The sequence below is a fragment of the Temnothorax longispinosus genome, chromosome 1 (genome assembly GCF_030848805.1).
Source record: "Temnothorax longispinosus isolate EJ_2023e chromosome 1, Tlon_JGU_v1, whole genome shotgun sequence".
In the NCBI taxonomy this organism is placed as follows: Eukaryota; Metazoa; Arthropoda; class Insecta; order Hymenoptera; family Formicidae; genus Temnothorax; species Temnothorax longispinosus.
Window position 1 is genome coordinate 13,446,457 of NC_092358.1, and position 26,084 is coordinate 13,472,540.

At 41.5% G+C, this 26,084-nt stretch overlaps 2 protein-coding genes across 3 annotated transcripts in view; both read left to right on the forward strand.

Annotated features, from left to right (window-relative positions):
* Positions 1-26,084, forward strand: part of LOC139809977 (odorant receptor 13a-like) — a 602,938-nt gene that overhangs the window by 181,915 nt on the left and 394,939 nt on the right. For both annotated transcript variants that reach the window (XM_071773316.1, XM_071773309.1), the window contains one exon: positions 3,684-3,945. In XM_071773316.1, coding sequence (XP_071629417.1) covers positions 3,684-3,945 — 262 coding nt within the window. The remainder of the gene's footprint in view (positions 1-3,683; positions 3,946-26,084) is intronic.
* On the forward strand, positions 19,623-25,006 carry LOC139817659 (uncharacterized). The gene is made up of 6 exons (XM_071785906.1): positions 19,623-20,654; positions 20,817-20,959; positions 21,173-21,373; positions 21,610-21,687; positions 21,897-22,057; positions 22,333-25,006. Exons 3-6 carry the CDS (start codon positions 21,195-21,197, stop codon positions 22,407-22,409), a joined length of 495 nt encoding a protein of 164 aa, XP_071642007.1. The 5' UTR covers positions 19,623-20,654; positions 20,817-20,959; positions 21,173-21,194; the 3' UTR covers positions 22,410-25,006.

Consider the following 26,084-nt stretch of genomic DNA (forward strand, 5'->3'; position numbering starts at 1 on the left):
TTTTAATTTAAGAAATAATTAAGAAAGAGGGATGTCAAACGGATTCTAAATTACGATTTTTGAACATAAAAGTGGCTATAACTCGGAAACGGTTCATTTCCGGACCTATGTTTGTATGAACTTTTTTGCTTGTTTTTGGGTCCCGAATTACCTCCCGAAGTGGAGTAGGCGATTTTTCGGACACCCTGTATATATATATAATATTTTATAAAAAATATCACAATTTATTCATTAGTAATAATTGATACATTAATTAATGGATATAAAGAAGCTATTATTTTAAAAAATAGCGGCATTTCTTTATTAAAATGATACTGTTTCTTAAACAAAAATTCAGCTATGTAATTTATATAATGTTCTTGTTTTATGCCAAAACGAGGCAAAACAGCACGCATCTCGCGCCATAATCGTTCTATATTTTGTGTATGTATACCTGACACAGAGTCCACAAAATTCTCAGAATAATTCACAGTCTAATGTATGTAATTAAAATCATTCAAAGATCTGTATCCTTTCCAACAGTCACTATAGATTATTGTATTTCCACGCGAACCGAGGTCCACCCCCCCCCCTGCTTACATGTGTATTGTCTATACACACATCAGCACACATATCATCAACTTACCTTTCTTAGTAGTGACATAAATTCGTATATTTTTCAAATATCTTTTTTTGTTCATCATTTTTAAATAAGCAATGAGCGACGATTAAGTTACAAGGAAAAGTTACTCAGGGTCATGTCCTTGAAAACATATGTCAAGATCAAGGTCATCGGGGTTGGCTGTGTAAAGGGAAATATTTACCATAACTTCGATTCAAAATTCTTTCTTTGATCACTATGCACCTTTAACCTTTTAAAGTCTAGTGGTACATATGTTGTATCAGTAACATGTTTAAATCACTATAACTTTATAGAACGGATCAATGTATTACGGTATTTCTTATTGCAGTATTGAGAAAAAATGTTTTTTTTTTTTTAGTTGAAACGTATGTCTTTTGTACAGAAAACAAGATAGTTTATATTAAAAAATCAAAAATGTTAAAAAATACGAGTGGCACCCGTTTGGCCACGTTGCGAATGACCACGTTGTGATTGACTATGGTTTCGATTGACCATGATCAATGCGCAGTGACATAAAAGTGCGCAAAATTTAAAATATAGGTAATATACTACTATAATGAAAACCATAATAAAAATCTATTTCAAATCGTACTAGCTTGGACCTTGTTTCACTCTGCTGCACATGAGAGTGTGGGATAGACCTCATTTCACATGGCACGGTGGTCAATTAAAACGGTGGTCAATCGCGACCGTGGTCAATCGGGACGGTGGTTAATATCAATGTGGTCAAACGAGACGCTCCCAAAAATACGGTGCTTCTAAGGTATTTTGTAAATAATAAACGTCTATGAACTACATACATACGATGCTAAAGTACTGTGTATCGGTTGTGTGATTGCTGATGATACATCTGAAGTCAAAATTACAAAATTTAAACTGGCGGATTCAGTATGGCGACCAAAAAATATCAAAATTTTATAAATATATGAATCAATCGGGTTGAGATAATTGTTACATAAAGTTCTTTTCGTCGCTAATAACAAATTCTAAATTAGAACTAAAAATTCAAAATGGTGGCCATGGATATCGTAATTTAGTAATTATAAATAAATTTTCTGTAAAATGTGCCGTGGTTTGTATTGCCGGCTTACGTGCACGGCAAAGTGGGTCACTTCTACGATGATGCCCGGCTCTATGATGATACTTCTACCGGTATCGGCGGCGGTAGTGGCTCCATTACGCTTATTTTGCGCGGTTTGCCGCGCTCGACCGCTGGATCACTGTCCCGATTCGTAGGACTGACCCTGACTGTGGCATCTCGGTGTTGTTTCGAGCCTTGCCCGATAGAGGGTGGCCCATTGTTGGTCAATTTCGGAATACACCAGATCGTATTCGAACTGTTCGAATCTATATCGTTCTGGAGTAGCTTTTCTATCACCGCTAAGATATCCTCTTTCGCCATAGCAAGTCTAATCCGACGCGGCGGTTGGTTATGGATCGGTGCTTAGTGTAACATTGCTTGTTTGCTCAGTAAACTGCGCGCCGAGTAATGTTAATTTTGAAACAGTCAAAAATATCACTCCAACCAGGATTCGAATTCGGACCTCCCTACATTCTGTCTTTCTAAAGAACCAATTCATCTTTATCAATTCGATCACTGAGGCATGTGGTGATATCGCAATAAACAGTAGTTATGGAGAATCCCACATAAACATGTGCATGAACCGGTGAACTTACATAATTTTTTTACAGTTTGTTTCTAAAAGTTGATGCTTCCTAACATCATGATTATTAAATTGATTATCAATTTAATTACGTGTACTATTTTCGGCTTTAGCTTGAGACTTTTTCAAGACCGACATTACTCGATACGCAGTTTGCTGAGTTAGAAAAGTATACGCAAAAATATTATTAGGCACAAAAATCCAGCCCGTTGAAGATATATTTTTGAAGACCGTAAAAGATATATTTTTAATATTTGTCAATTTCAATTTAATTTTGATGCTAAGCATCTAAAACTGTAAAGAGTTTATTGCAAAAAATATTACCTCAACCAGGATTTGAATCTGAAACTTCCTTTATTCCGTGAAGGGTCGTATTAATTCCCACCACTGAGGTATGTGGTAATATTTATCGCAATAACCTATTATTAAACTAAAGAACACATATTATTTCGCCCGCGTTTTGAAAGGTATAAACGACTAATATGTATATGAAAATAGTACATGTATGAACAAAGAAAAGTCAAGTTTAGACAGCATTGTACTTTTCACGCAAAACGAAGTTTACCCTACCTCACCTCACCCCTGCTTACAGGGCGAAACGAGGTCTATCATTGTACGGTTTAGGTTTTCAACTTTCCACACGAAAGGAGGTCTATCCCAACCCCCGTCGTAGCCCCTCCCCCGCCTACATGTGTACTGTTTATACACACATATCAGCAAATTACTTCCTTTAGCACTAACACAAATTGTTATATATTTTAAACATTTTTGTTCATAACTTTTTAATAAACAACGACCGCCGGCTAAAACCTTTTGAAAGTCATTCAGGATGATGACCTTGACAACATATGTCAAGGTCAAAGTCATTGGTGAGGTTTGACCTTTCATGGATATTTACCAAATCCCCTCTGTCCCCCCTAATTACATCGTTTTGATTTATTTTTGAATCAAAATTGGCGTAGTATTTATTTTTTAATCAAAATTAAATCAAAGCAATTTAATTAGGAGAGAGGGAGGAGATTTTACTATGCCAACCAGAACTGGGTTGCAAGTCTGACAATTTGTCGGCGCGCAGTTTACTATGGTTGGAAAAATATTGTTTATTAAAAATAAAAATAATTTAACACGAACATTCTGTTACGATTCTTTGCCCTATCTTCATATTTAAATTTTAATCATAGGAGCTTTTTAAAAATTATTTAATATTTGTGTTATTTTTATAAACAGTCAAATTCACTTATTATTTATTGTTAAAATCTTCTAAAGTGCATTTAAAAGTGTCTTAACTTTTTAAAAGTGAATGATAGAAAAAATTTTCAAATTATTTCTAGAATATTTTGTACAATAACTTCCGTATAACATATAATTCCGTAATATAATAATTCTGTTTTTTACAGCATATGTATTTTCGACTGCTATTGGTTGTGTCCTTGCAACTTTAACACCACAATTTTTGGATTTAATAAAACCGATAAATCAAAGTAGACCTGTGATACTCTTGTATCCAGCTGAATACTTTGTCGATGTGGATAAAAATTTTACTTATATTTTTATACACATGGTGGTAGTACTTATAATCGGTTTGTTGGCATTAATCGCAGCGGATACCATGTTTATTTGTTACACTGAGTATATCAATGGACTGTTTGCTGTTGTTGGGTAAGTATTTTGTCCAAAACATTGAAAGTAAATAACATTCCAGATAGCAACGTGTCTGCATTGTTGCTGGCATGTTGCCGATAACATAGTATGTGTTGCCATCAGAATTGTGGCAACTGAGTCTGCATTTGTCGGCAAATTGATGCCTTTCACAATATAACAATTTTGTATAGCAACTTGCCAGCAACTTTTTGGCAACTTGTGCTACGGTCTAAAATCATCTGATTCAAAATTCGAGCTGTTGCTGTCATGTTGCTGTAATAATTCATAAGATCACACAATGCTGTCATAGTGTTAGCAACGCGAAATAAATTTGATGCTGCTCTCTTGTCGACAAATTGCTGGCAATACATATATCCAATGTTGCCTGCGTGTTGCTTCAAATATTAAATTACTCGAAATTAATTGAAGCAAATGTACGGCAAATTGCCAGCATTATAAGCAATCACAGGTTTGCGCAATTTTGCTTAGACACGCTTTGCTATCTGGGATTACACATCTGAGCACGCTCGGCCCGAGCCAAGCCGGACGCGAGCTGAACCGAATGAGCACGCGTATGCTTTGGTGTGGACGGCATCTGAACGAATTCGCACGATGCTTGGTCAAGCATTTATTCGGAAGTATTTGGAAGTGATCCAGACGTTCGCTAGGTAGTAAACATGGCGGACAAAGACTTGGAAGATGCATTTGTCGGTTTCTGTAACTTACTGTACGAAGATAAGATAAATTCTTTTCAATTTCTTCCTCCGAACACGGCTTACCTTCAAACATTCGCTCTGGCACGTCCACACATTCATACGAATGGCGAATGCTCGGATCTGATCCACGACTCGCAAATCAGTCTGAGCGCGTTCGGCGAACGGACTGGGCCTGTTCGGCGCGGCTCGGATCATCGTCCACACCAATACGTTTGTTCGTGTTCGGCTTGGCTCGGATCCGAGCGTGCTCAGGTGCGGACGCGCCTTATTATACATTTAAAGGCGGGTCCACACCTGAGCACGCTCGGTCCGAGCCAAGCCGAACGCGAGCCGAACCGAATGAGCACGCGCATGCTTTGGTGTGGACGACATCTAAACGAACTCGCACGATACTTGCTCAAGCATCTATTTGGAAGTATTCGGAAGTGATCCAGACGTTCGGCAGGGGCTTGATTCTTGAAATTATTCGCAAGAAAAGCGTATGCGCAAATGTTGGTCTTACAGAAAAGTTGTAAGTCGATTGGCTGTCGCATAGTTTTTAACCAATCAACTTGCAACGTTTCTGTAAGAGCAGAATTTTTGCATACGTTTCTTTTTTGCGAATGAAATCAAGAATTGAGCCCCAGGTAGTGAACCTAGCGGACAAAGACTTGAAAGATGCATTTATCAGTTTCTGTGACCTACTGTACGAAGATAAGATGAATTCTTTTCAATTTCTTCCTCCAAACACGGCTTACCTTCGAACATTCGCTCTGGCCCGTCCACACAGATTCATACGAATGGCGAATGCTCGGATCTGATCCACGACTCGCGGCTCGGTCTGAGCGCGTTCGGCGAACGGTTTGGGCCTGTTTAGCGCGGCTCGGATCATCGTCCACACCAATACGTTCGTTCGTGTTCGGCTTGGCTCGGATCCGAGCGTGCTCAGGTGTGGACCCGCCTTTAAAAAAATTGCGATAAGTGTTTCCAATATGGTAGCATCCTGAATCCAAACTTTTCCCCTGTTTTTAACATCATTGTTAGTTTCAAAACGTTTAAATTCCAGATGATTATGATAGTGTTAATAATGTTAACTTACTTGCTTTTTTATATTATGCTTTTATGTAGTATTTAATATGGACAAGAAGAAAACCTAATTATGCTGATTAAATTTACAATAAATAGAATGTTGACTGTGCGATGTCCACGGGCAAGAAAATTGACCATTGCTCCCCTTAAGTTGACAATGCCTCCTTTCTGAGGCGCCAGTAACTAAAATTGTAAATGCTATTGGGTGTGTTTAGCAGAACAAACTGCTCAGTAGCAATCGAACGTGATTGGCTTTTATTTTTAGACACAACAACGTAGCGTGTTGATAAAACGACACTCAACAGTTGTGTTTGCTGAACGCAGCCATTGTTACTCCTTGTAGGCACCGCTAACGTATAGCAAAAACACTCGCTCTCAACATATCGCTCCCCCTTTAAGGAGGGACCTTACAAGGAACGTTTGGAACTGTTCCTCACCGATTTTGATAAGCTTTGAATATGTTTTAGAGTGGCGAAAAATAACAGACACGTATTTTTTTTATCGGCTTTGAAGCATGTTTAGGGGTCCAAACAACCGTTCTGAAACCGTGAGGTATATAAAAAATGTTTTAGACAAAAAAGTTACGGTATTAAGTGATCTCTGTAATTGTATATTTAGATTTTTTTAAATGTCATATTTTTTCAATATACCCGTATTCTTTAATGTTATTTTTGAAAATTCCGAAAGGACCCCGCACCATTCTTATGGGAAAAATCTTTCTGCGGATTTGGCTAATTTTTGGATATGTTGTAGTTCTCGTCATTCTGAACAAATATCTCAATAGGCACAACTTGATTCTATGAGCCATTTCCGTGGTATAAGCCCTGGAAGGTCCAGATTTGACATGTAAAGGTATAGGCTCGACTCGATTGTGACATGACAAAGTCACGTCCCCTGTCCGGATAGTACCTCGGCCGAGGGAGGCGTCAAGGGTGGTGCCTCCACCCGAGAGGGGCGAGGCGCTAGCGTTTAGGGTTAGGTCTAAATGTTTATTTTACGAGACTTACAGGTTGTGCGAGCAGGTGCAGAGCAATTGGCCACGGATTTATGTAACGACGTAAGTCGCACTGCGGGATTTGCAGATGGACAGCCGGAAGCTTACCGAGAACGGACGGCCGACGGGCGGCCCGGGCGGGTCACGCTGGAGCCCCCAGACGGTACAGCAGAGCGCCTAGCGAGGCGAACGACTAACCCGCAACGACGAATAACGGCCCGAGTACGGAGGAACCGGGAAGGGGGACGCCCCGACGAAGGTCCCCGTCAAGGATCAGAACCACCAGGACTCCGCCACCGGTCGACGGGCCATGGCCCGTCCAGCCTGGCCGTCGATTAACCGGTCCCTGAATCGCGGCCTGGATAGCCGGACTCTAAGCGGGTTTGAAACCCCCGCCGGTGGATGAAAGCAGATGTGAGAGACGCCCCAGCGGGCGCGGCAATCGCGCAGGAGCGCCCTAGTCGGGCGCTACGCTTGCTGAGGGCGCAGCAGTAAGCAGGACTTGCAACACCGGCGCGCAGGCGCGCGAGCCAGCGTGGTCTCGCCGGGCCGGAAAATCGGCACTGCATTCCGCCGTTAGCTTTCGTCGCGTTCGGACGCACTGCTCGTATCTGCCCATGACAAGCGGTGGACTTTACATTCTGTGATGGATTTTGCTTGACTCCTTTTTGTTGGAGTAAATCTACGGAGCAGCTGTTCTTCTTTGTTGCTTGGAGCATTGGCTTTTATCCTGGAGCAGCCCCTGTAATATTGGAGCAGTCGGAGTAGCGTCTTTTTCTTTATTTTTCTTTGGAGCAATCTCTGGAGGACTGGAGAAATTGCCACGGTGCTCACGGAAAGTATCTCCCCGGTGGGAGTCCTCTTGGCGATCTCGGAGCAATCGTTGGAAATTCTAAAATCCTGCTATACGAAAGTATTTTTGACTCTTTGAAGCAAGCTGGAAATTATATCTCGGAACATCCATCGAAGTATCTGGAATGTCTATTGGCCTTCGATCTCTTCTACGTCGTTTATGAGAGGCATTCTCCCGGTGGGGTGAGTTTTTGGTGAATTAACAATCGGAGCAACGTAGTATGATTTAATGCGTTATTAATTTATATCTTTTCTTTCCTTATGCTTTGTGATCCCCCATGTGCGGATCTCTTTTCACCGTTTGCTTAATTGTTTAATACTGCGAATTATAATTTATTGCTTCAGTGATTGCTTTCTTCTTTTCTTTTGTACATTATGTCTAACGGTTAATTTTCTTATGCGTGTTCTATACTTATTATATAGTTTTATTAGTCTATAAGCGTTTCTTTATGCGTCACTCATGCGATCACCTATTGCGTACGTGATCTTTTCAATCATCGATTTTTGGAATTTATCCTCGGTCCGTGCGAGGCCGAGCGTGCTTTGTATAATGTCAATTAATCAATTTGAAAATAATTGTTGTTATGAGCGTTCCTGTTTCGTTCTTTAATTTTGATAACCAAATTATTTATTTTTGTGGAAAACCTCGAGTCTGGATATGTACTCTCATCAGGCTTTGCGCACGTGATTACTTGCGGGATGTTTGTGTAGTGCGTGTTCACACCAGCAGATACTCTGCTTGTATTATTTAGCGTAAAGTTTTTGTTTTTACCAACTAGTGAGTCTGCGACCTATCATTCGCGCTCACGTTTTGCGTACGTGATCACCTGTCTGCGTGTTGATGCTTACCCTATACACGCGAGATTTCATCGGTTACTCTTGAGCCTTGTTAGTGTGCATGTTCACCTGATATATATACGAGGATAATCACGTTCTTATATATTCGCTAATTTAGATAATTTACCGCTGATGTATAATTGATCTTTGATTAATTTATTTCCGCATATTTCTACTTATTCTACGTTAATTTGAACTAGCGTTATTATTTTTGCGTTTTTCCTTTCCTCTGTTTAATCGTTCATGTACTTTAGTTCATTATGCCGAAAAACACTAACCGCAAGTCTTCCAAGGAGAAGGAGACTAATTCTAGCAAACGTCGGTCGCCGCAATGACACAGAGTCGAATGATAGTATTGTACCGTTTGTGAATGAATCTGGAGAAAACCAGACTTTGGGTAGAGTCAAATTTATACTCTCACAGAGTAATAACAGATACTCAGAAGATATAATTGCGCCATACCCAATTCATATCGAATCTCTTTCCCCGTCTTTGAATATCGGTAATTTGCACCCAATGAGCATTGGTAAAATGTTATGTTCCAAATATAATTGTGTTTCTGTAATTCGCAGACTGGGAAAGAGTTTAATTTGCGTAACTTTTACCTCGATTGAGGAAGCAAGTGACTTAATTACTAATAAAAGTATCTTAACTAACGGCTTGTTTGCCTATGTCCCGAACTATAAGGTTTTTTGGACCGGTGTATCAGGGAGGTGAATCCTTCCTTGTCTGTGGATGAGATTCTTGCGGGTATCTCCTGGCCGAGCGATCCTGTAAGAATCCACTCTCTTGAAAGATTAAAGTTCCGCGACAGTTCCAGCAATGAACTGGTAGATTCGGCTTCTGTCAAGGTGATTTTTGCTATTAACCTTCTACCTCCACATATATATATCTGGAGGGTCAGATGCAGGATACTCCCTTTTATTAACAGAGTGCGGAAATGCACCAACTGTTTTAGATGGGGACACTCCTCTCTGAATTGTAGAAGCTTTAAAGCATGCGAGAGATGTAGCCTACAGCACACTACGAAGGATTGTGTTTCGGAGCCCAAATGTATAAATTGCGGGGGGGATCATCTTTCTTCCGATACCTCTTGTCCGGTTTTTATCAATCACAAGATAATCAATACGGTTATGGTATACACAAATGCCTCCTATGCTCAGGCTAAAAGAACCACTAAAGTTAGAGGCATTGATTCCTGTCTGCAAGCAATTAACACCTTCAGGAGTCATGCGTATATGATATGGAACAAGTTTGATCTGGATGGGATTCGGTTTTCTAGTGCTGGGAGTCGCCCGAGTAGAGAAAGAGTACATAGTGCTAACTCTGCTGGTTCGCGTTTCGTGTTGGATGACACTATCCGTCCCCCCTCTGTGGAGGAGCCGACCGAGACTCTTCCCAGTGGGGAACCTAATTTGATTGAGTCTAACCTTGATTCCCTTGCATGTACTTTCCTCACCTCTGATATTATTTTGCATGACTTGAGATTTCTTTACAATTCGGGTAAATCGGAAAAGCATAAAGCTTCAGCTTTGATGCATTATCTGGAGTTAATATTTCGTAAACTTAACTAATGGCCTTAAAGATTTTGCAGTGGAATTGCAGGGGTATCTTTGGGAAACTCCCTGAGTTCTCCAATTTGATTCTGGGATTTGATGTGATTTGTTTGCAGGAGACCTGGTTAGGTCCTCACTCTTATTTCTCTTTCAAGAATTTTATCGCTTTCAGGAATGACAGACCTGACGATATTAGTGGAGGTGGCACTGCCATCCTTTGTCGAGAGGATTTAGACCCTGTTGAGCTTGGGTTCAATTTTGATAATAATCCCGGTGTTGAACTGACTTGCATTTCGTTACTTTGCAAGAGGTTTTCATCCGAGAGATTGTTTATAATTTCTCTTTATAAACCACCCCACATTTGCGTGGGTGTAGAATGCTGGACCAATTTGCTGGAGTCTGTGTCTTTCGCCTTTGGTTCTAATAATATCTTGATAAGCGGCGATTTTAACACTCAGCATGAGTTGTGGGGATCTACGCGATCAAATCGTGATGGCATAGCTTTGTCCGAGGCGGTTACTGTTTCCGAGTTTGTTCTCCTTAATGATGGTACTCCTACGAGAATCTCCGTTAACCCGGAGTTTCTTAGTGCTCCCGATATTATCCTGGCCTCACAGGGGATGAGCTGCACCTGTTCTTGGACCACTTTCGATAAACCTTATGGAAGTGATCACTTCCCTATTGACATTCAGGTCAAGTTTAACCCTGATTCCCCGAGGGCTTCTGGGAGAACTAGATTGCGGGTCTCGAATTTGGACAGGGATCGCTTTGCTATCATGGTCGATGAACGGATGTCCGATTTCTCGACGGATAATTTGCCTGGTGCCTCTGTTTATGAAAATTGGAATGCTATCATAATAGATTGTGCATTACGTACTGGTGCAAGAATGATCGATTCTTCGGGATCGGTTATCTTTTTCGATCCTGGTACCGATTCATGTAAGTTCTATCGTCCAAAGTGTGGGAGAAGAATTATTAATAAACCTTGGTGGGATCGTGAATGTGAAGAGGCCAAGACACGTAGGAGAAGTGCCTTCGAGTCCCTTAGAAGAAATCTTTCCAGGGTTAGCTTGGCTCAGTATAGAAAATGTTTTGATGACTGTAAACGGATTATCCGTAAAAGAAAAAGAGAAAATTTCACTTCATTCATTGATGAGCTTGGGAAGGATTTCGACCCTAAGACCTTTTGGAACTCAATCAACGCTTTTAAGAATTCTGCTTTTTTTCGGATTACAATCCTCCATCAGTGAGTCTAGTCAGTATCTCTAGTATCCATAATTTCATTAGCGATTTCTCCCCTCCTTGGGTTCCTAATTCTTTTGAGGACATCTCCCATACACCGCACGTTTCTATATTTGATGATGAACTTAGCTTTAGCGATCTTAAATGTCTAATAATCTCTTCTGATGTCAAAAGTTCTCCGGGTCCTGACCTTATCTCTAATTTAATCCTAAGTTTACTACCGGATTCTGCATTATCCATATTGGTTAAGATATTTAATTTAATTTTAACTAATGGTTCCTTTCCGCCAAGCTGGAGGTTTTTTGATATAGTTCTCATTCCAAAGCCAAATAATAAGGGTTTCAGATCTATCTCCTTGGCCTCAAATGTTTTCAAACTTTTTGAGAAAATGATAAAAGATAGATTTGATAAGTTTGTAGAACTGGAAAATATCCTGCCAAATTGCCAGTTCGGTTTCAGGAGAGGCAAATCCTGTGATGATTGTCTGGCCTTTATCAATTTGGAAATATATAGGGCCTTTTCGAAACAGGCCATGACTGGAGCTCTTTTTCTGGACATTATGGCCGCTTACGAAAACGTTAACCCCCACATTTTGTTTAGTGTTATTAATAGCCTTAGAATGCCTGATGGTTACAAGAAATTTTTTCGCAACCTTCTTTCATCAAGATATGTCAGCTTTTTCGAATCAGGTACCTTTTATGCCAAGAGATATCTGGACAACGGGGCATTTCTCAGGGTTCGGTATTGAGCCCCATCTTATTTAACATCTTTGTGAAAGATATCCTTTTCCATATCCCGTATAACGCAGTAGCCCTACAGTATGCTGACGATATCGCCATACTTTTCTCCGACACTTGTTTGGATAGAGTCATGGCAGGTTTGAGGAGCTCTTTCGAGCAGATTTCTTCCTGGCTGGAGGGATTAGAATTAACCATTTCTCTACCCAAAACACAATTCATTGTTTTCCATCGTAAGAGATTAATTATTCCTGATCGGATTGTTCTGGATGGTGGATCTATTCCACTTAGCAGTTGTATCAGATATCTAGGATTCATCATGGATGCTGGGCTTAGATGGTGGTACCACATCAAGTCTTTAGGCGTTAGAGTCAAGATTTATATGAACATTCTAAAGTGGCTGTCTGGCAGATTCAGGGGGATCAGTCCTACCTTAGCTATTAACTAAATGCTACTATTGGTTCTATTCTCGAGTGGGGCTCTATGTGGTTCGTGAGCGCGGCGCAAACTTACCGCTCTATTATAGATCGCATGCTATGCTCATCTTATAAGATAGCTCTAAATATCCCTAAAAACTCGTCTAATCGTGTATGCTGGGCTTTCAGTGAGCAAAAATCTTTTATGAGGAGGGTCGTCTCCAAGTGTGATAAATTTATTGCCAGATCTATCCAGCTGCGTAACAATAAACTGATCAACAAGATCTCTACTTTTCGTGACCTGGTAAATAATCAACATATAGCGGCTAGAAACATTCCTTTTGTGGTTACTAAATGGCCAACGATACAACCTTTTAGAAACCACCTGTATATTTGGTACACTCATCCCCAATATTCATATATCTCCCGTTCATTTTCAATTACGCATACGATTGATACTGATATCGGTTTGCTTGTCAGGAAACATGGTAACCCTAATCTCGCTTTTATCAATCTCGTTTCTTTTCACAGGGATCATGTTTACGAGTTTGATATCTTTACGGATGGCTCTAGGAACGATTCATTGGTAGGCTGTTCCATTTTTGTTCCCTCTAAGAACATTTCTAGAATGTACAAATTAAATCGTTACACTAGTTCTTTTTCAGCTGAAGCCTTGGCCATTTCCAAATCATTGGACTTGATGTGGGAGATGTCTTGGGATCATATTAATATATGCACGGATTCTTTAAGTGTTCTAATGGCCCTGCGCAACTCTAAGCCATTCAAGTTTTGTAAACTATGTCCTTTAATAGCGGATATAAAATCCAAGCTGTATCATGCTTTTGTAAATAACAAATGTATTAGATTTACGTGGTGCCCTGCCCACATCGGCATTTTGGGGAACGAGAGAGCGGATGTGATTGCTAGGAATGCCTCAGTTTATGGGGATTTTCTATTAAATAAGATTTCTTATAGGGATGTCTCTGCCGCACTGTTAGAATCTTATAAGGCCATTGACACCGAATTTTTGCAAGAGATTGATGTCGGGTCGGGTAATTTCTAGATGGATGGTTTCTTTTTGTCAGGAATCAATGTCTCCTTTTTAGCTAAATTCTGCATTGATAGACGATGGTTGGGCGTCATTTCGCGCATCATTGTTGGATACGCCTATACTAAGGCCACGAAATATAAATTTGGTCTATGTGATTCACCCGATTGCGATTGTGGATTTGCGTCCCAGGATACCGATCACTTGTTCTGGTCATGTGAATTGTACAACAAGGAAAGAAAGGATTTTATTAATAACTTGTTTAAACTCAATCTTTTTGCACCCTTTTCAGTGGTTTATTTATTTAATAATCTTAATAGAAAAGTAATTAAAGAGATAATTAATTATTTGAACGCATGTAATTTTGATTTGTAATCTGATTGTTATGGAGCCAGCTCTCCTTTATCACATGAAAATTCTACGACCTTCTGAGATGTCGCAAGAGGGCGACTCTTTTCCTAGAGAGTTTCCCATCTATGCTTGTTAAAGAAGCGTGGTACTTGGGTTCCCACGAAGCCTGAAATCCATCTGGGGCATAGAAGAAGTAGAAGAAGAAGAAAATTGGCACTGTCGTGCGAGCCGTCGATCGGAGAGGTGCTGCCCTATCGAGACCACGGACACCCGGCTGCCAGGAGACGTATTGTAAGGCCACTGCTCAAGTACCGTATATTACAAGTAAGATCGTCACGATACCAAGGCCCTCCCGGGAGTCGCGTTGTGCCGCGAATATTATGAAATCCGCTCAGTAACGCCGAGAGAAATACCGCGGGAGAGCCTCGCGGAGGAGAGAAATATCGCGTAAGTGAATGAAATAGCCCGTCTCGGGGACTCGCGCCCGGCCGCCGACAGTCAGCGAGCGGTAGAATGCCGCGTAATTGTTATCGTCGTTTTCCGCGTTAATAGAGTCGTACATGTATTTGTTCTTTCGCGTTAATAGAGTCATTCGTGTCGTGTCGTGGGTTGTGAGCGAGATCCGGCGTACAGATACAGTGCGTGCGAATCGGGAAATTGTGAAATTGGCGAGGAGTCTTTCGCACGGGCCGGACACCGTATCGTCGTGGGGCCGTAGGGTGGGCTCCGCGTGATCGCGTCGTGGCGTGCAGGACGTCTTTTGCGTTGGGTTTTGCGGACCGAGCGAGGTATCTGGCGTAATAGCGGATGCCCTTTGCGAAGCCATTGAAAGCGAGGTAGGTGCGCGTAAAGGCGAACTACCGGTTGCGCCATTATTGTCTGTTTTGCGTAATGTATCGTTCCGCACTATTGTATTACGTTTCACGTCAATGTATCGTTCCGCGTTAATGTATATGTTCCATGTTCATGCATATCTTGCTTCGATTTAAGATACGTGGATAAATCAGCCGCGTTCCGGTACCTTTCGCGTTAGTATTCCGCGTTAGAGCATCGAGCTATGTATCTTCGCGTTAATCCGTCGTTACGTTCCGCGGGAATGTATCTTGCTCCACGTTCGCGCTAAGAGATGATCTTCACGTTGATTCGCCGTTGTATTGTTCGCATTGTAATGCGTCGTATCAAGACGTTGCGCCGTTCCCGCGGAATTCTATACCATCTGTCCTTTCTTTTTCTTTGTTAAATATACTTTCTACTGTTAATATGCTTTTATTTATTTCATGTGTGTGATTGCGCTGCGCTCCCTCTCCTCCTCTTCAGCGATCTGAACATTCAGAATTCACGCCTGAGAGATTTGGCATTTAGGCTTTAGTGTGGGATTTAGAGTAACGTGGTGCGCGTATTTGCACCTGGCGCCCATCGAGTTTTCGGATAACATCTTGGTCGAGCTACTGTCCGTTATTTGTATTAAGTTGTGGTAATTTGCGGCAGCGCCCCTTCGGCTAGCGAGACCGAAGGAAAACGGGGTAAATGTCTAGATTAAGAGGGCAGCAGGCGCCGCCTGTTTATCGACAGCTTTTTCCTCAGACACTCGTCAACGCTAGGTGGCTGTACATATATATTCTTCTTTGCCGACGGCCACCTTCTAGTTTTTACTCAGATTCTTACTTTCCTGTCTCAAGTTACGTCACGTGTATTTTTCAGTAATAAAGCTCTCTTCTTTATACGTAATTAAGTTCGACAGTTTAGTTAACTCCTTCATCACCACCTCAAACTCTGCGAGCTAGTGATATTCGTCACAATTTATTTTATTTTAATTAAATATTTTTATTTAGTATTATTACCTCTTAAATTCTTTGTGGTTAAATTGATTCTTTGTAATATTATAATTTTGTTAAAGAAAATTAAGAAGCTATTGCCACTTGGTTTGGAATAGGAAGATCCTTTAATGGGAACACAAAAATATGTACCAGTTGGATTTTATTTTTTAAAAGTACACGAAAAGAAAAATCTTACCACTGTGGTATGAGCGCCTCCTATGCATAAAAAACAGTAGCGCTGCCTTGCATCAAACGCATTTTGTCCGTTTAAGGCAAGGATAATATTCTACTTTACAGGGACAGCGTTTCGTGTCCGATAAGCAATAACTTCATATAGATATCGTGTGAAAACGGTTATGCTTGTAACGCAAAGAGTTCATGCCACCACAGGCATGAAGTAGAATATTATCGTTGCCTTAAACGGACAAATTCATGCGTTTGATGCAAGGCAGCGCTACATGCTTTTTATGCATGGGAGGCACTCATACCACAGAGGTAAGATTTTTCTCTCCGTGAGAGACATGACGTTCTTGCGTTCAAAGCAAGGCAGCTGACATGCGCTGTTGGTAAGAACTGCAACTTCCCGAGCATGCCGTTAACAGCGTACACGCATGAAGATTTCACTAATATAGTAGGGATATCTCTCGTCCTCGAAACGCGTTATTTCTTACTATAGGAGTATATATGATTTTTGCTAGTGACGTATGCGGAGAGGTTATGCGTTATAAGCATGGCTCTCCATGTCACAGAGGTAAGATTTTTCTCTTCGTGTAGTTGCACAACAATTATTTTTCAATGCAATATATATTTTTTCTTTGCAATTAGCGCAATTGAAAGATTTCACATTTTTTTTGAAATACATGTCACTTGGGTTAAGTTAGGTAACATAATTTTGTGATATAATAATTTTGTTAAGGAGAAATTAAACTACCACTTGAGTTAGATTTTTGAATTGTGACGACCACGACGATGTCCTCACGGTCTCGCCGGCCGTGAAGGAGCGCGCCGTCGCTTTATTCACTAACGATCTTACGAAAAATCAATCGCGACAAGACTCTCAGAAACCCAGATGGTAACTCGACTAAATTCCTCGAAATATTGGGCGCCAGGTGCGATTCCTCGCACCACGATCCACAAGATCGCTATTCTCTCAGGTGTGAGTTTCTTCGGGTAATCGCGGTCGGAGGAGGAGAGGGAACGTAGCACAGTGAACACACGCAAATAACAATAATACAAAAATAATGTATTTGACAGAAAAGATTACGTGAGAATAAATCAGCAAGTTGTTTCAGACTGAATCGGTGAATTACAATTTTAGAAATTACTTCAGAATAAATCGGCAGGTTTTTTTAAAATGAACCGGTAAATTACAATTTTTTTCTCAAATATTTTTCTGCGGAACGCGGGAACTATAAGATACAATAACGCGGAAATTAACCTAAGGACGCAACTTATAAGCCGCAGTTACACGACCGCAGTACACAATACGCGATTACACGAACGCAAGACACAATACCTACGCGCAACGACTTCCCAACTGCCAAATCGTTCCCAGTTGGTAGTCCCGAAATGACCATCCGCGACGTCTCGCAAATGGTCCCAAAATGGCTAGACGCGGGCCTCCCGCGAAAAGCCCCAAAGATCCAAGACCGGTGCCTCACGCCCCGGGACGTAATTGCGCGAACATTACTCCCCCGTTCTGCGACAATACGGTCCACCTCGGCGCGAAGGACACCTCGCTACATTACGCACCATGATTGCACAAAACGCTATTACACGAAACACTAAGACACGACGAAAACTACAACGAATCACACGGTGCCTGTCGGCCGCGTACGATTTTTCGGGCAGGGCGATCCCACATTACTCTGTTGGCCGGGCCCCCCGTCAGTCTTCCATTTAATAATTACTTACTCGGTAATACTCATCTGCACAAACGCGATGCTACAAAATGCTTCGCGACACAATACGCGATTCTCTAAGCATGCTTCCCGCGACTCTACGCGGCTCTCGGAAGGGCCCCGGCCGTCAGAACGATCTTACATGTACTCAAACGTGGGTTACGAGGTACTCGAGTAGTGGCCTTACAAATTCCGCAAGCTCGGCTGCCGGTCCTCTCGGGATGTCGTCCCTCGCCACGCCAACACGAGAGTGACGATCCTCTAGCCCGGCGGGATCACGTCGGGCCCGCGCCTGCGCGCGCCGTGCTTGCAAGCCCTCCTTGCCGATCAGCCCTATGCGAGCCGAGCGCCTCCCGCTTCCGACGGCGCCCCTCGTGGCTTCCTCGCCGGCGGCAGGTTTGAAAAGCCTATTCTCGAGTCCGGCTGACCGGGCCGCGACTCTGGTGCCGGTGTATGACGGCCAGGCTGGCCAGGCCATGGCTCCGTTGACCGGTAGGCAATGCTCCGTGGCGATCTCCCTCTTTCGCGATTCGGCAGGCTTCATCCCGGCGAACATCGGGGCTGATGCGCTCGCCCTGCGAGACGCTCCAAGCAACGTCGGCATATGGGCCCAATCGTGACCCGCCCGCCGGCCAACTTCTACGTAGAACGCCTCCCGTAAACTCCCTCGGCGCGACTCAAGTCGTTACAATTTCCTCCTGGCCATCTACTCGATACCTGAAATCCTCAGAAATAATATAATATACCGAATTCTAACGTTGTCGCCCCGCCTCGCTCCGGCGGAGACGACATTCCTGACGTTCTCCCCGGTCGAGCTATCGTCTGGACAGGGGACGTGACTATGTCACGTCACAGAATTTACAAAATACATTGCGTGTACTTGGCGCCTTTTTTTACCTTTTTTGAAAAAGATAATTTTGTACCGATATCACGCATTTTGTATTGTTAAGCAAGGATCGGCAAAAGAATTTTTATTTTTTATTATTTAATTATTTACAAAATTAGCAATAACAATAAATTAAATTTTTATTAAATTAGCAAATCACAAAAAATTACTAATTGCATAAAAATTAAGGTAAATCTGAAGAATAGTGGCCTCCTGACCGATTTCGTTGATCTTAGACTTAATCGATGCGTTTTTGCGTGAAACGAAAGAATCTGGCAGAAAAAAGTGTCACTCTGCCCCGCGAAGCGAGATATTAACAGTTAAAGTTGACGACTATCAGGTTATGAGACCTGTCATACCGACGAGATGTAGCGACTACGAACATGCCCTGTAGCCATATGCGCATGCTCAGTGGCCGAAAGCGCATGCAAGAGGTCACGTGACAACTGTTTGGTTGGTAAGTCAGAAGTGTAACATAATTCGAAGTGATATTCTTTCGGCGTATAGATTAGTGACGCGCTTTAAAAGTATTTAAGTCGCCGTCTAGATTGACGGAGAAAAATCCACGCGGATACCCCCTCCCCGGGGCGGGGAGGGCGGTTATGTGGGACTCTAACCCACTAAAACCCCCCCGGGTGTTTCTCTTGGCGTTAATGTGGGGAGGTTCCGGGAACTTGAGATATCTACCATGAGCCTCCCCGCGCCCTGCCCTTTCGGCAATCCCCATAGCAAGACTGACTTGTGGCGGATGGACGACACCACTTCCATCCGCCACCCCCCTTCGGGAGTGTTGCCGTAGCAACCGTGGGCGCGCGGTGCTCCCCGACTGCACACCCACCCCCTGATCGGGGAGAGGAGGGGGGTGGTAGTGGCACCACTGGATCCCCTCCCCTCTCCACGCCCTCGCTCGGAGGGTAAGCGGGAGACAGGACTCTAGAGTCCCTACCCCCACCCTCCGCGGACCAAGAGGGAGCGCTTGTGGTGGGCAGCCCTTAGGTCACCCGCCCGAGCACCCCCCGGCCCGCATTCTCCGCCGACCATGTCGGCACCTTGTAGTTACGCGATGGCGCGGGGACGGGCGTCCCGCGAGGAGAGCCTGACCCCGCGCCAACACCCACGTCTCCTCCTCCTTGCTGTATCTGCTTGTAGCGCCACCCCTCTCCCGGGACCGCTGAGGAGGGAGGGGGGTCGACGCGGTATAATGAGCTTCCCGCGCCGTTTGCTCTATTCCTCCTCTATTGAAGCGCGTCCCTTCCTTCGGAACCATGGGAGGAAGAAAGGGAGTCGACGCGGTATAGTGGACTTCCCATGCCGCCATTGCTTCCTATCAGTTGCGCCTTGGTATTCGGCGTCCAGTGACGCGTCGTCTCAGGAGAGGTTGGCGACGCGACGTCTCGTCGAGTGTGTCCCCGATGTCCCCGGCGCGTCCGCGTTTCCTCCGTTGTTGCGAGGGGGTAAGGGAATCCCTTCCCTCGTTCTTTCATCCGCTTTTTTTCGCGCCATTACTTTGCCGCAGAAGGAGACGAATGCCTTCCATTTCCCCTCCCCCTCCGGCTCCACCGCAGCTGCGATGATAGCCGAAGGAGAGAGGTCGTGCCCCACTATGTTTCGGAGGGCACGGCGCTGTTCCTCCCACGCTGGGCAGAATTCAAGCGTATGTTGCGCCGTGTCCGCCCCCTCCGAGCAGTAGAAGCACTCCGTGGTGCGCTCCTTCCCCATTATTTCGCACAGGTACTGACCAAAACATCCATGTCCGGTCAGCACCTGCGTTTATTCGCGTAGGACGGGCCGCACGGCTTCTCGTACTCTCTCTCCGTGTTGCAGCTGGGGGTCGTCCAGGTATTCCTCCCAGCTGCGGAGAAGGCATGATGGAAATATACATGGTGTGCTCAGAACTCGTAAACTACGCCCCTTTTCAACGTGATTGTCACCGAAAAACAGAGGGTGGGCAACTGTGAGAAACAAAATGATTTTAGCGTTAAAAGTTTGGCACTACTGTACTAGTAGCGTCTATCTTGCACGTGAATCACAGTGTGTATCTCGTACTCCTCTGTCGTCGTCTGTCTCTTTCAGGCAAAGTGTCTGTGTGTATTTTCAACTTCCACTTACTAGACAACGTTTGTTTAATTTTGAAAATTGATTTGAGGAGCTTGGAGAACGCAAAAATGGTGCGGTGTATTGTAAAAACACCAATACAACATGTACTTACTCCGGAAGAAGTCAGTTTCCACAAAATACCGGAAAACCAAATCATGCGTGAAGGATGGTACAAAAATATCGGAGAAGTTGTCCTTCCTTCCAATACGGTGAACGATAAGTCTTAATAATAATAAATATAATGCTAATTAATAAATTGTAGTATAATATATGTAAATGCCTATGCTTATTTGAAGTAAATTGAAGTAAATTTGAAGTAAAGGTTATGTTCATAGATCAACAAAATACATTACAATTTTTTGTTATTACAGCAAGAATTTGTTCAATGCACTTTACGCCAGAGTCATTTGTTCAGCCAAAGAGGAAGAGAACTGCGGCAGAAAAGATTTCAAAAAAGCGGAGTCTTTTGAACATCTGCTGTACCTACATTGTATCTGCTGCCATTAAATGAACAGTAAGTTAACAAGGAAAAATCAATATAGTTTTTTTTAACCATAGCTCCATATCGTTGATAATATATAGTGTTATAATATATTATTTATGAATTATTAGACGAGATATAACAATCATTTTTATTGCTCTGATATTTATTAAAATTATAAAGCTAGCAATTGTAGTCTTTCTGTAGTATGTATATGAAATTACAATAACTTTTTCCTTCTTTTAGAGCATCTCGTGAAGAAGATAATATGAAGGTGATAAGGCGGGAGTTTCATTTGGTTTGCCCATCCACGAGCACTAATACTCCGATACGATCTTCGACCCCAGTACCATCCCCCGCAGGAGTCACTGAGCACTTACAAGATTTGGATCTGTTGATGATAGACTCAACGAGTTGCCATGAAACATTAACATCAGTATCTACTAGGTATGTATTAAAATATAAGTGTACCACATTTTGAGGATATATCTTGTATTTAAGTTATTTTTTTCCACAATAAGTAATGTAATTCCTACAGTTGTGTAATATACATTTGACTCAAGTGAGCCATTTAAAGATATTTTAATTTTTTTGAAATGCAATGTGCACAGGTCTTTTCCCATATGTCATCACTATAAGTTTGGTGTACATTAATTGTAACATTATTTTCTATGTTTTTTCAGTAATCGTTGCCAGGAACCAACCAACAGTGACAACGATGTTCAGGAAGTATCCTCTATGAACTGTAGTTTTCCAACAAGGTTAGTAAAATTTATTCGTGAGGTAACACACTCGTACGCATAGATGGAAAATTTTTAACAAATTTTTCAGCAAGTCCATTTCAATGCGTTGCACAACGATTTGTTCATATCTGTTAATTCTTGTTTAGTTTTAACAATACAATAATTAAGTTTTACAGTGACAAGTTAGGAAATTCTTTAATGACCTTATATATGTACTTATTTTGTAGATCCAAAAAGAAGAAGGTAGTACTACATAAGTGTAGTACACTTTTGTTACGTCGCACAGTAAGATCGAGGAGTAAACGGTTTACTTCGAAGACAAAAATTCACGAGGCAGCATATAATAGTGAACAAGGAAGTCCACCATTGAAACGTCAACGTCGCGTCGGTGAGTGAAATACTTTACTGTACATCGCTTAATTATCATCATATGCGCTAATGGATTGAAAGTAGTCTTAATCAGTTGACAGTTGTACAAGAAAAAAATAAGCAAACATGGTCACATGTTTTTTTATTTAAGTTTACGAAAAATAATAAAAGGACAAATTAATTGAAAAATCATGAGGTTTTGACATGATTTCTCATGTTTTTACCTTCAGCATGGCATGCTTCATACTCTATGAGATTAACAATCATATCTTAATTACGTAAAAATGTTTTCAGATATATGGACGAAAACATTATCAGCAATGTTTCTGGCAGCACGGCAAGCAAAGAAGAGGATCCACATAAGACCATAACGTGGTTGAAAGCTGACTTGAAACATCACAGGTTTCTAGACGAATTTCATACAAGTTCGGTAGAAAATGTATGCAGGAATTGAACAGTCTTAAAATAAAAAATAAATCACTGACATTGCAACTAGCAAAGCGGGAACAGTACGTAAAGACCATTCTTGCTGAAAATATCCAACTAAAGACGTCCATTGCCGAACTTAACGAACAATTAGAAGCGGCGAAACGCGAGAAAGAAGCGGCTCTAACAGTACGTGTTTCTGAAAAGATGAAAGCGGTACTGAACCCCTATTTTACAGAGGGACAAATTCGGTGTTTATTGGAAAATAAAAAATGGATCAGGTGGTCAGTTGATGACTACGCTTCTGCAATTTCATTTCGAAGTATTAGCCCTAAAGCATACCGGTACTTCCGTTTGAAATTACGTTTCCCTCTGCCATCGCTGTCGTCGTTAAGAAGATGGGCACTAAAGAAGTTCGATATCCGCGAAGGTTTTCTAATGGACGTTTTAGCAATAATGAAGAATAAAGCCGTAGATTTGAATGATATGGAAAATATTTCCGTACTTACTTTTGACGAAATGGCATTATCTGATGAAGTTTGCTTTGATTCAAAATTAGAAAAGTTGGTAGGGCCATGCTCCAAAGTTCAAGTAATTATGATTCGTGGATTATTTGGAAACTGGAAGCAGCCAATTTATTATAAATTTGACCAACCAATGAGGAAAGACATTCTAATGACTGCATTAACTCTTGTATATACTTCTGGTTATGAAGTAGTAGCGTGTACATCGGATATGGGAAACAAGGGAGTATGGGGAGAACTTGAGATCACTCCTGAAAAACACTATTTTCAACACCCGATAATCCCAGACGGTAAAGTATTTGTATTTGCCGATGTTCCTCACTTTCTAAAGCTGTTGAGAAACTGGTTTGTAGATGACGTTTTCACACTGCACAATTGCACAAATAAGTTCACTGTCAAAGTTTATGAGGAAATCGTAAAAATGGGCAACGGCGGAGATCTTCGCGTAGCTCATAAAATAACACAACCACTTCTTGATGCCCGACAAAACTTACGACAATCAGTGCATCCGGCAGCAAAACTGTGGTCCCATACTGCTGCGAAGGCCATCAAATGGGTCGGTAATCAGAAGCTTTTAAGCGAGGGTGAATACATGAAATACTCTGACTTTGTCATGGCCGTTAATAATTGGTTCGATGTGCATAATTTACAAACCAAATATGGTGCACACCCAGGCGTACTAACAGCTATGGCGTAGATCTGAAAAATCAGGAACAAGCACTAGCTGTAATGACTTTGCATACGGAAAATATGCGAGTGGGCTGTCGAACATTGCTAATGCCATTTCAAAAAAGCATTCTTATCAGCAATGCCTCTTTACGAGCATTGTATGATTATTTGTCAATGAAGTTCCCGCAAGACTTCCAGTATATAATAACACGCCGGCTCCAGCAAGATATATTGGAAAACTTTTTTTCGTACATTAGAGGAATGGGTGCAATTAATGACAGTCCCTCTGGGTATGACTTTCGATATCGACTTTGTTGGTACATTCTTGGCAAACATTCCCAAGCTCTGTTTACCATGAACAGAAACACCGAAGAAGATTTAAATGCAAGCTGTATGTCTTTGTCAACTGCTGATACTTCTCTTACAACAACGAAGATTACATCCCGCTCCGTACAATCGACTGGAAAGTCTTTGACTCCAAGTTCAGTAATCAGACTTCACGCACCGAACTTCACAGATGGGAATGTTGTTGAGAACACTTCTAAATATGACGATAATAACCTTCAAGAAGAAATAATTTTAACAGAGGAGTTATTCAACAATATTATAAATATAACATCCGAAGACATATTAGACGATTCCGCCCGTGACGAAGGTGACAATTGTACAGAAGACAACTTCGACGTAACGGAACAAACTGTAGAAATAGAAATTGAAGACTGCAACGAATTATGGAAATTCATGCAAAATAGCTTCCACTCATTGTCACACGAAGAGGAGAAACCGCACGGCTGTGCCAACAGCTCGGACATAGTCTAAATGGCAGGACTGCAATACGTTGCGGGGTATGTAGCCCATCGATTCAGGTCGAAGTACCAATTTCTAGGAGAGGCCACTGGCAATTACACTTACAATTCTAGCCACGATGAATGTGACTGGGTCCAAACAGTCTCGAAAGGGTACCTCATCATTCCGTCAGAGGAATTGATGAAGCTTAGTAAAGTTGTGGAGGATTGTTTTGTAGCTTTTCATGGGGACAGTTTCTTAAAAGAAGAGTATGTCGTCAGAAAAGTGGTCACTCTTGTTAAGAGCTCTGGATACAACGCCAATTGGGTACCTGAGGAGGTGTTACAATGCCTTGTTAGAACTCGCACATACATTTGAGTTAAAGAAATTGGCAAAAAGACACACGCAAGAAAGGAAAAAAAAGAAAAGATAAAAAATTGAAAAAAATGAACGTTCTTCCGACAAGAAAAAAATGTACATAAATATAAGAAACTTGTTATGTTTTATATGATTGTCGCCTTGTCTTTGTGTGTATATTTTAAATTAAATACATTATATATTAAATAAACATTAACCTTCTGTCAACTTTACTCTTAGAGATACCTTTTATTAATCCTTAACTCCTGCAAGTTCATTAATATACCTCGACCTGGTGGCAAATAGATAACTTGGCAGTTATGTGACAGTCGATATGCAATATTTTTGGCAGCTTTTGCTGATAGACAAATTTTTTGCGCATCACATTCTAGACTGACAATATTTATTTTCTTATCAACTTGTTCCAACTCAACAGCTGCAGTGAATTTGGTCTGAACTTAGAAAAGAATGATTTTTTATTTAGTAAATATAAAAGAAAGTACTAGAAGCCAGTTTATCGCATTGATTAAGTTATCTTATAATTAGTTGTAAGTAAAGAATTATTTAAAAAGTATTATTAATTATATAAATTAATCACAAAACAATCGTAAGAACAAGTAAATAAAAAAAATTTAACGTACATATGTAATATGAATAATGCAAGCCTATACATTCGAAGAAGAAGCTACCGAGACATTGTGGATCAGCTATGATAAATAATTTACAATGTCTTTAATAAACAATAGTCTTTATTTAAAAAAATATATATATATGAAAAATTAATCGACAGTATATTAAAATAAATCTTTTTTTTCTGTTTTTTTTACTTTTATTATTATATAAATTTATTGCATATTATATTTATTACTGTTACGAATAATGGCCAAATATTTTAGTTTTAATTCAAAAAACATCTTATCTTTATTTTACGCGAAACCACAAATCCTGTGAATTCTGCATCATAACAATACAAAATACCCACTATTTTAGGGATATTTTGTTGATGGAAGCCTGTGTTTTTCGGCGACAAGAAAAGAGAGAGCCGGGAGATTTTAGAAAAAGACAGACCAATACTGAGCACACCATGTTATATTTCCACCATGGGAGGAGGGTCTCTCTGGCTTGCAGCCTCAGCGCGGTTCTTATTTGCGGGGTGAGTTTAGTGAGAGAGGGATCCCTCTCTTCTCCTTGATGTCCATCGATTTCAATGACCTTGATATATATTGTCAAGGTCATGACCCCTTCAGAAGGTTTTAGCCGTCGCTCGTTATTCGTTAAAAAGTT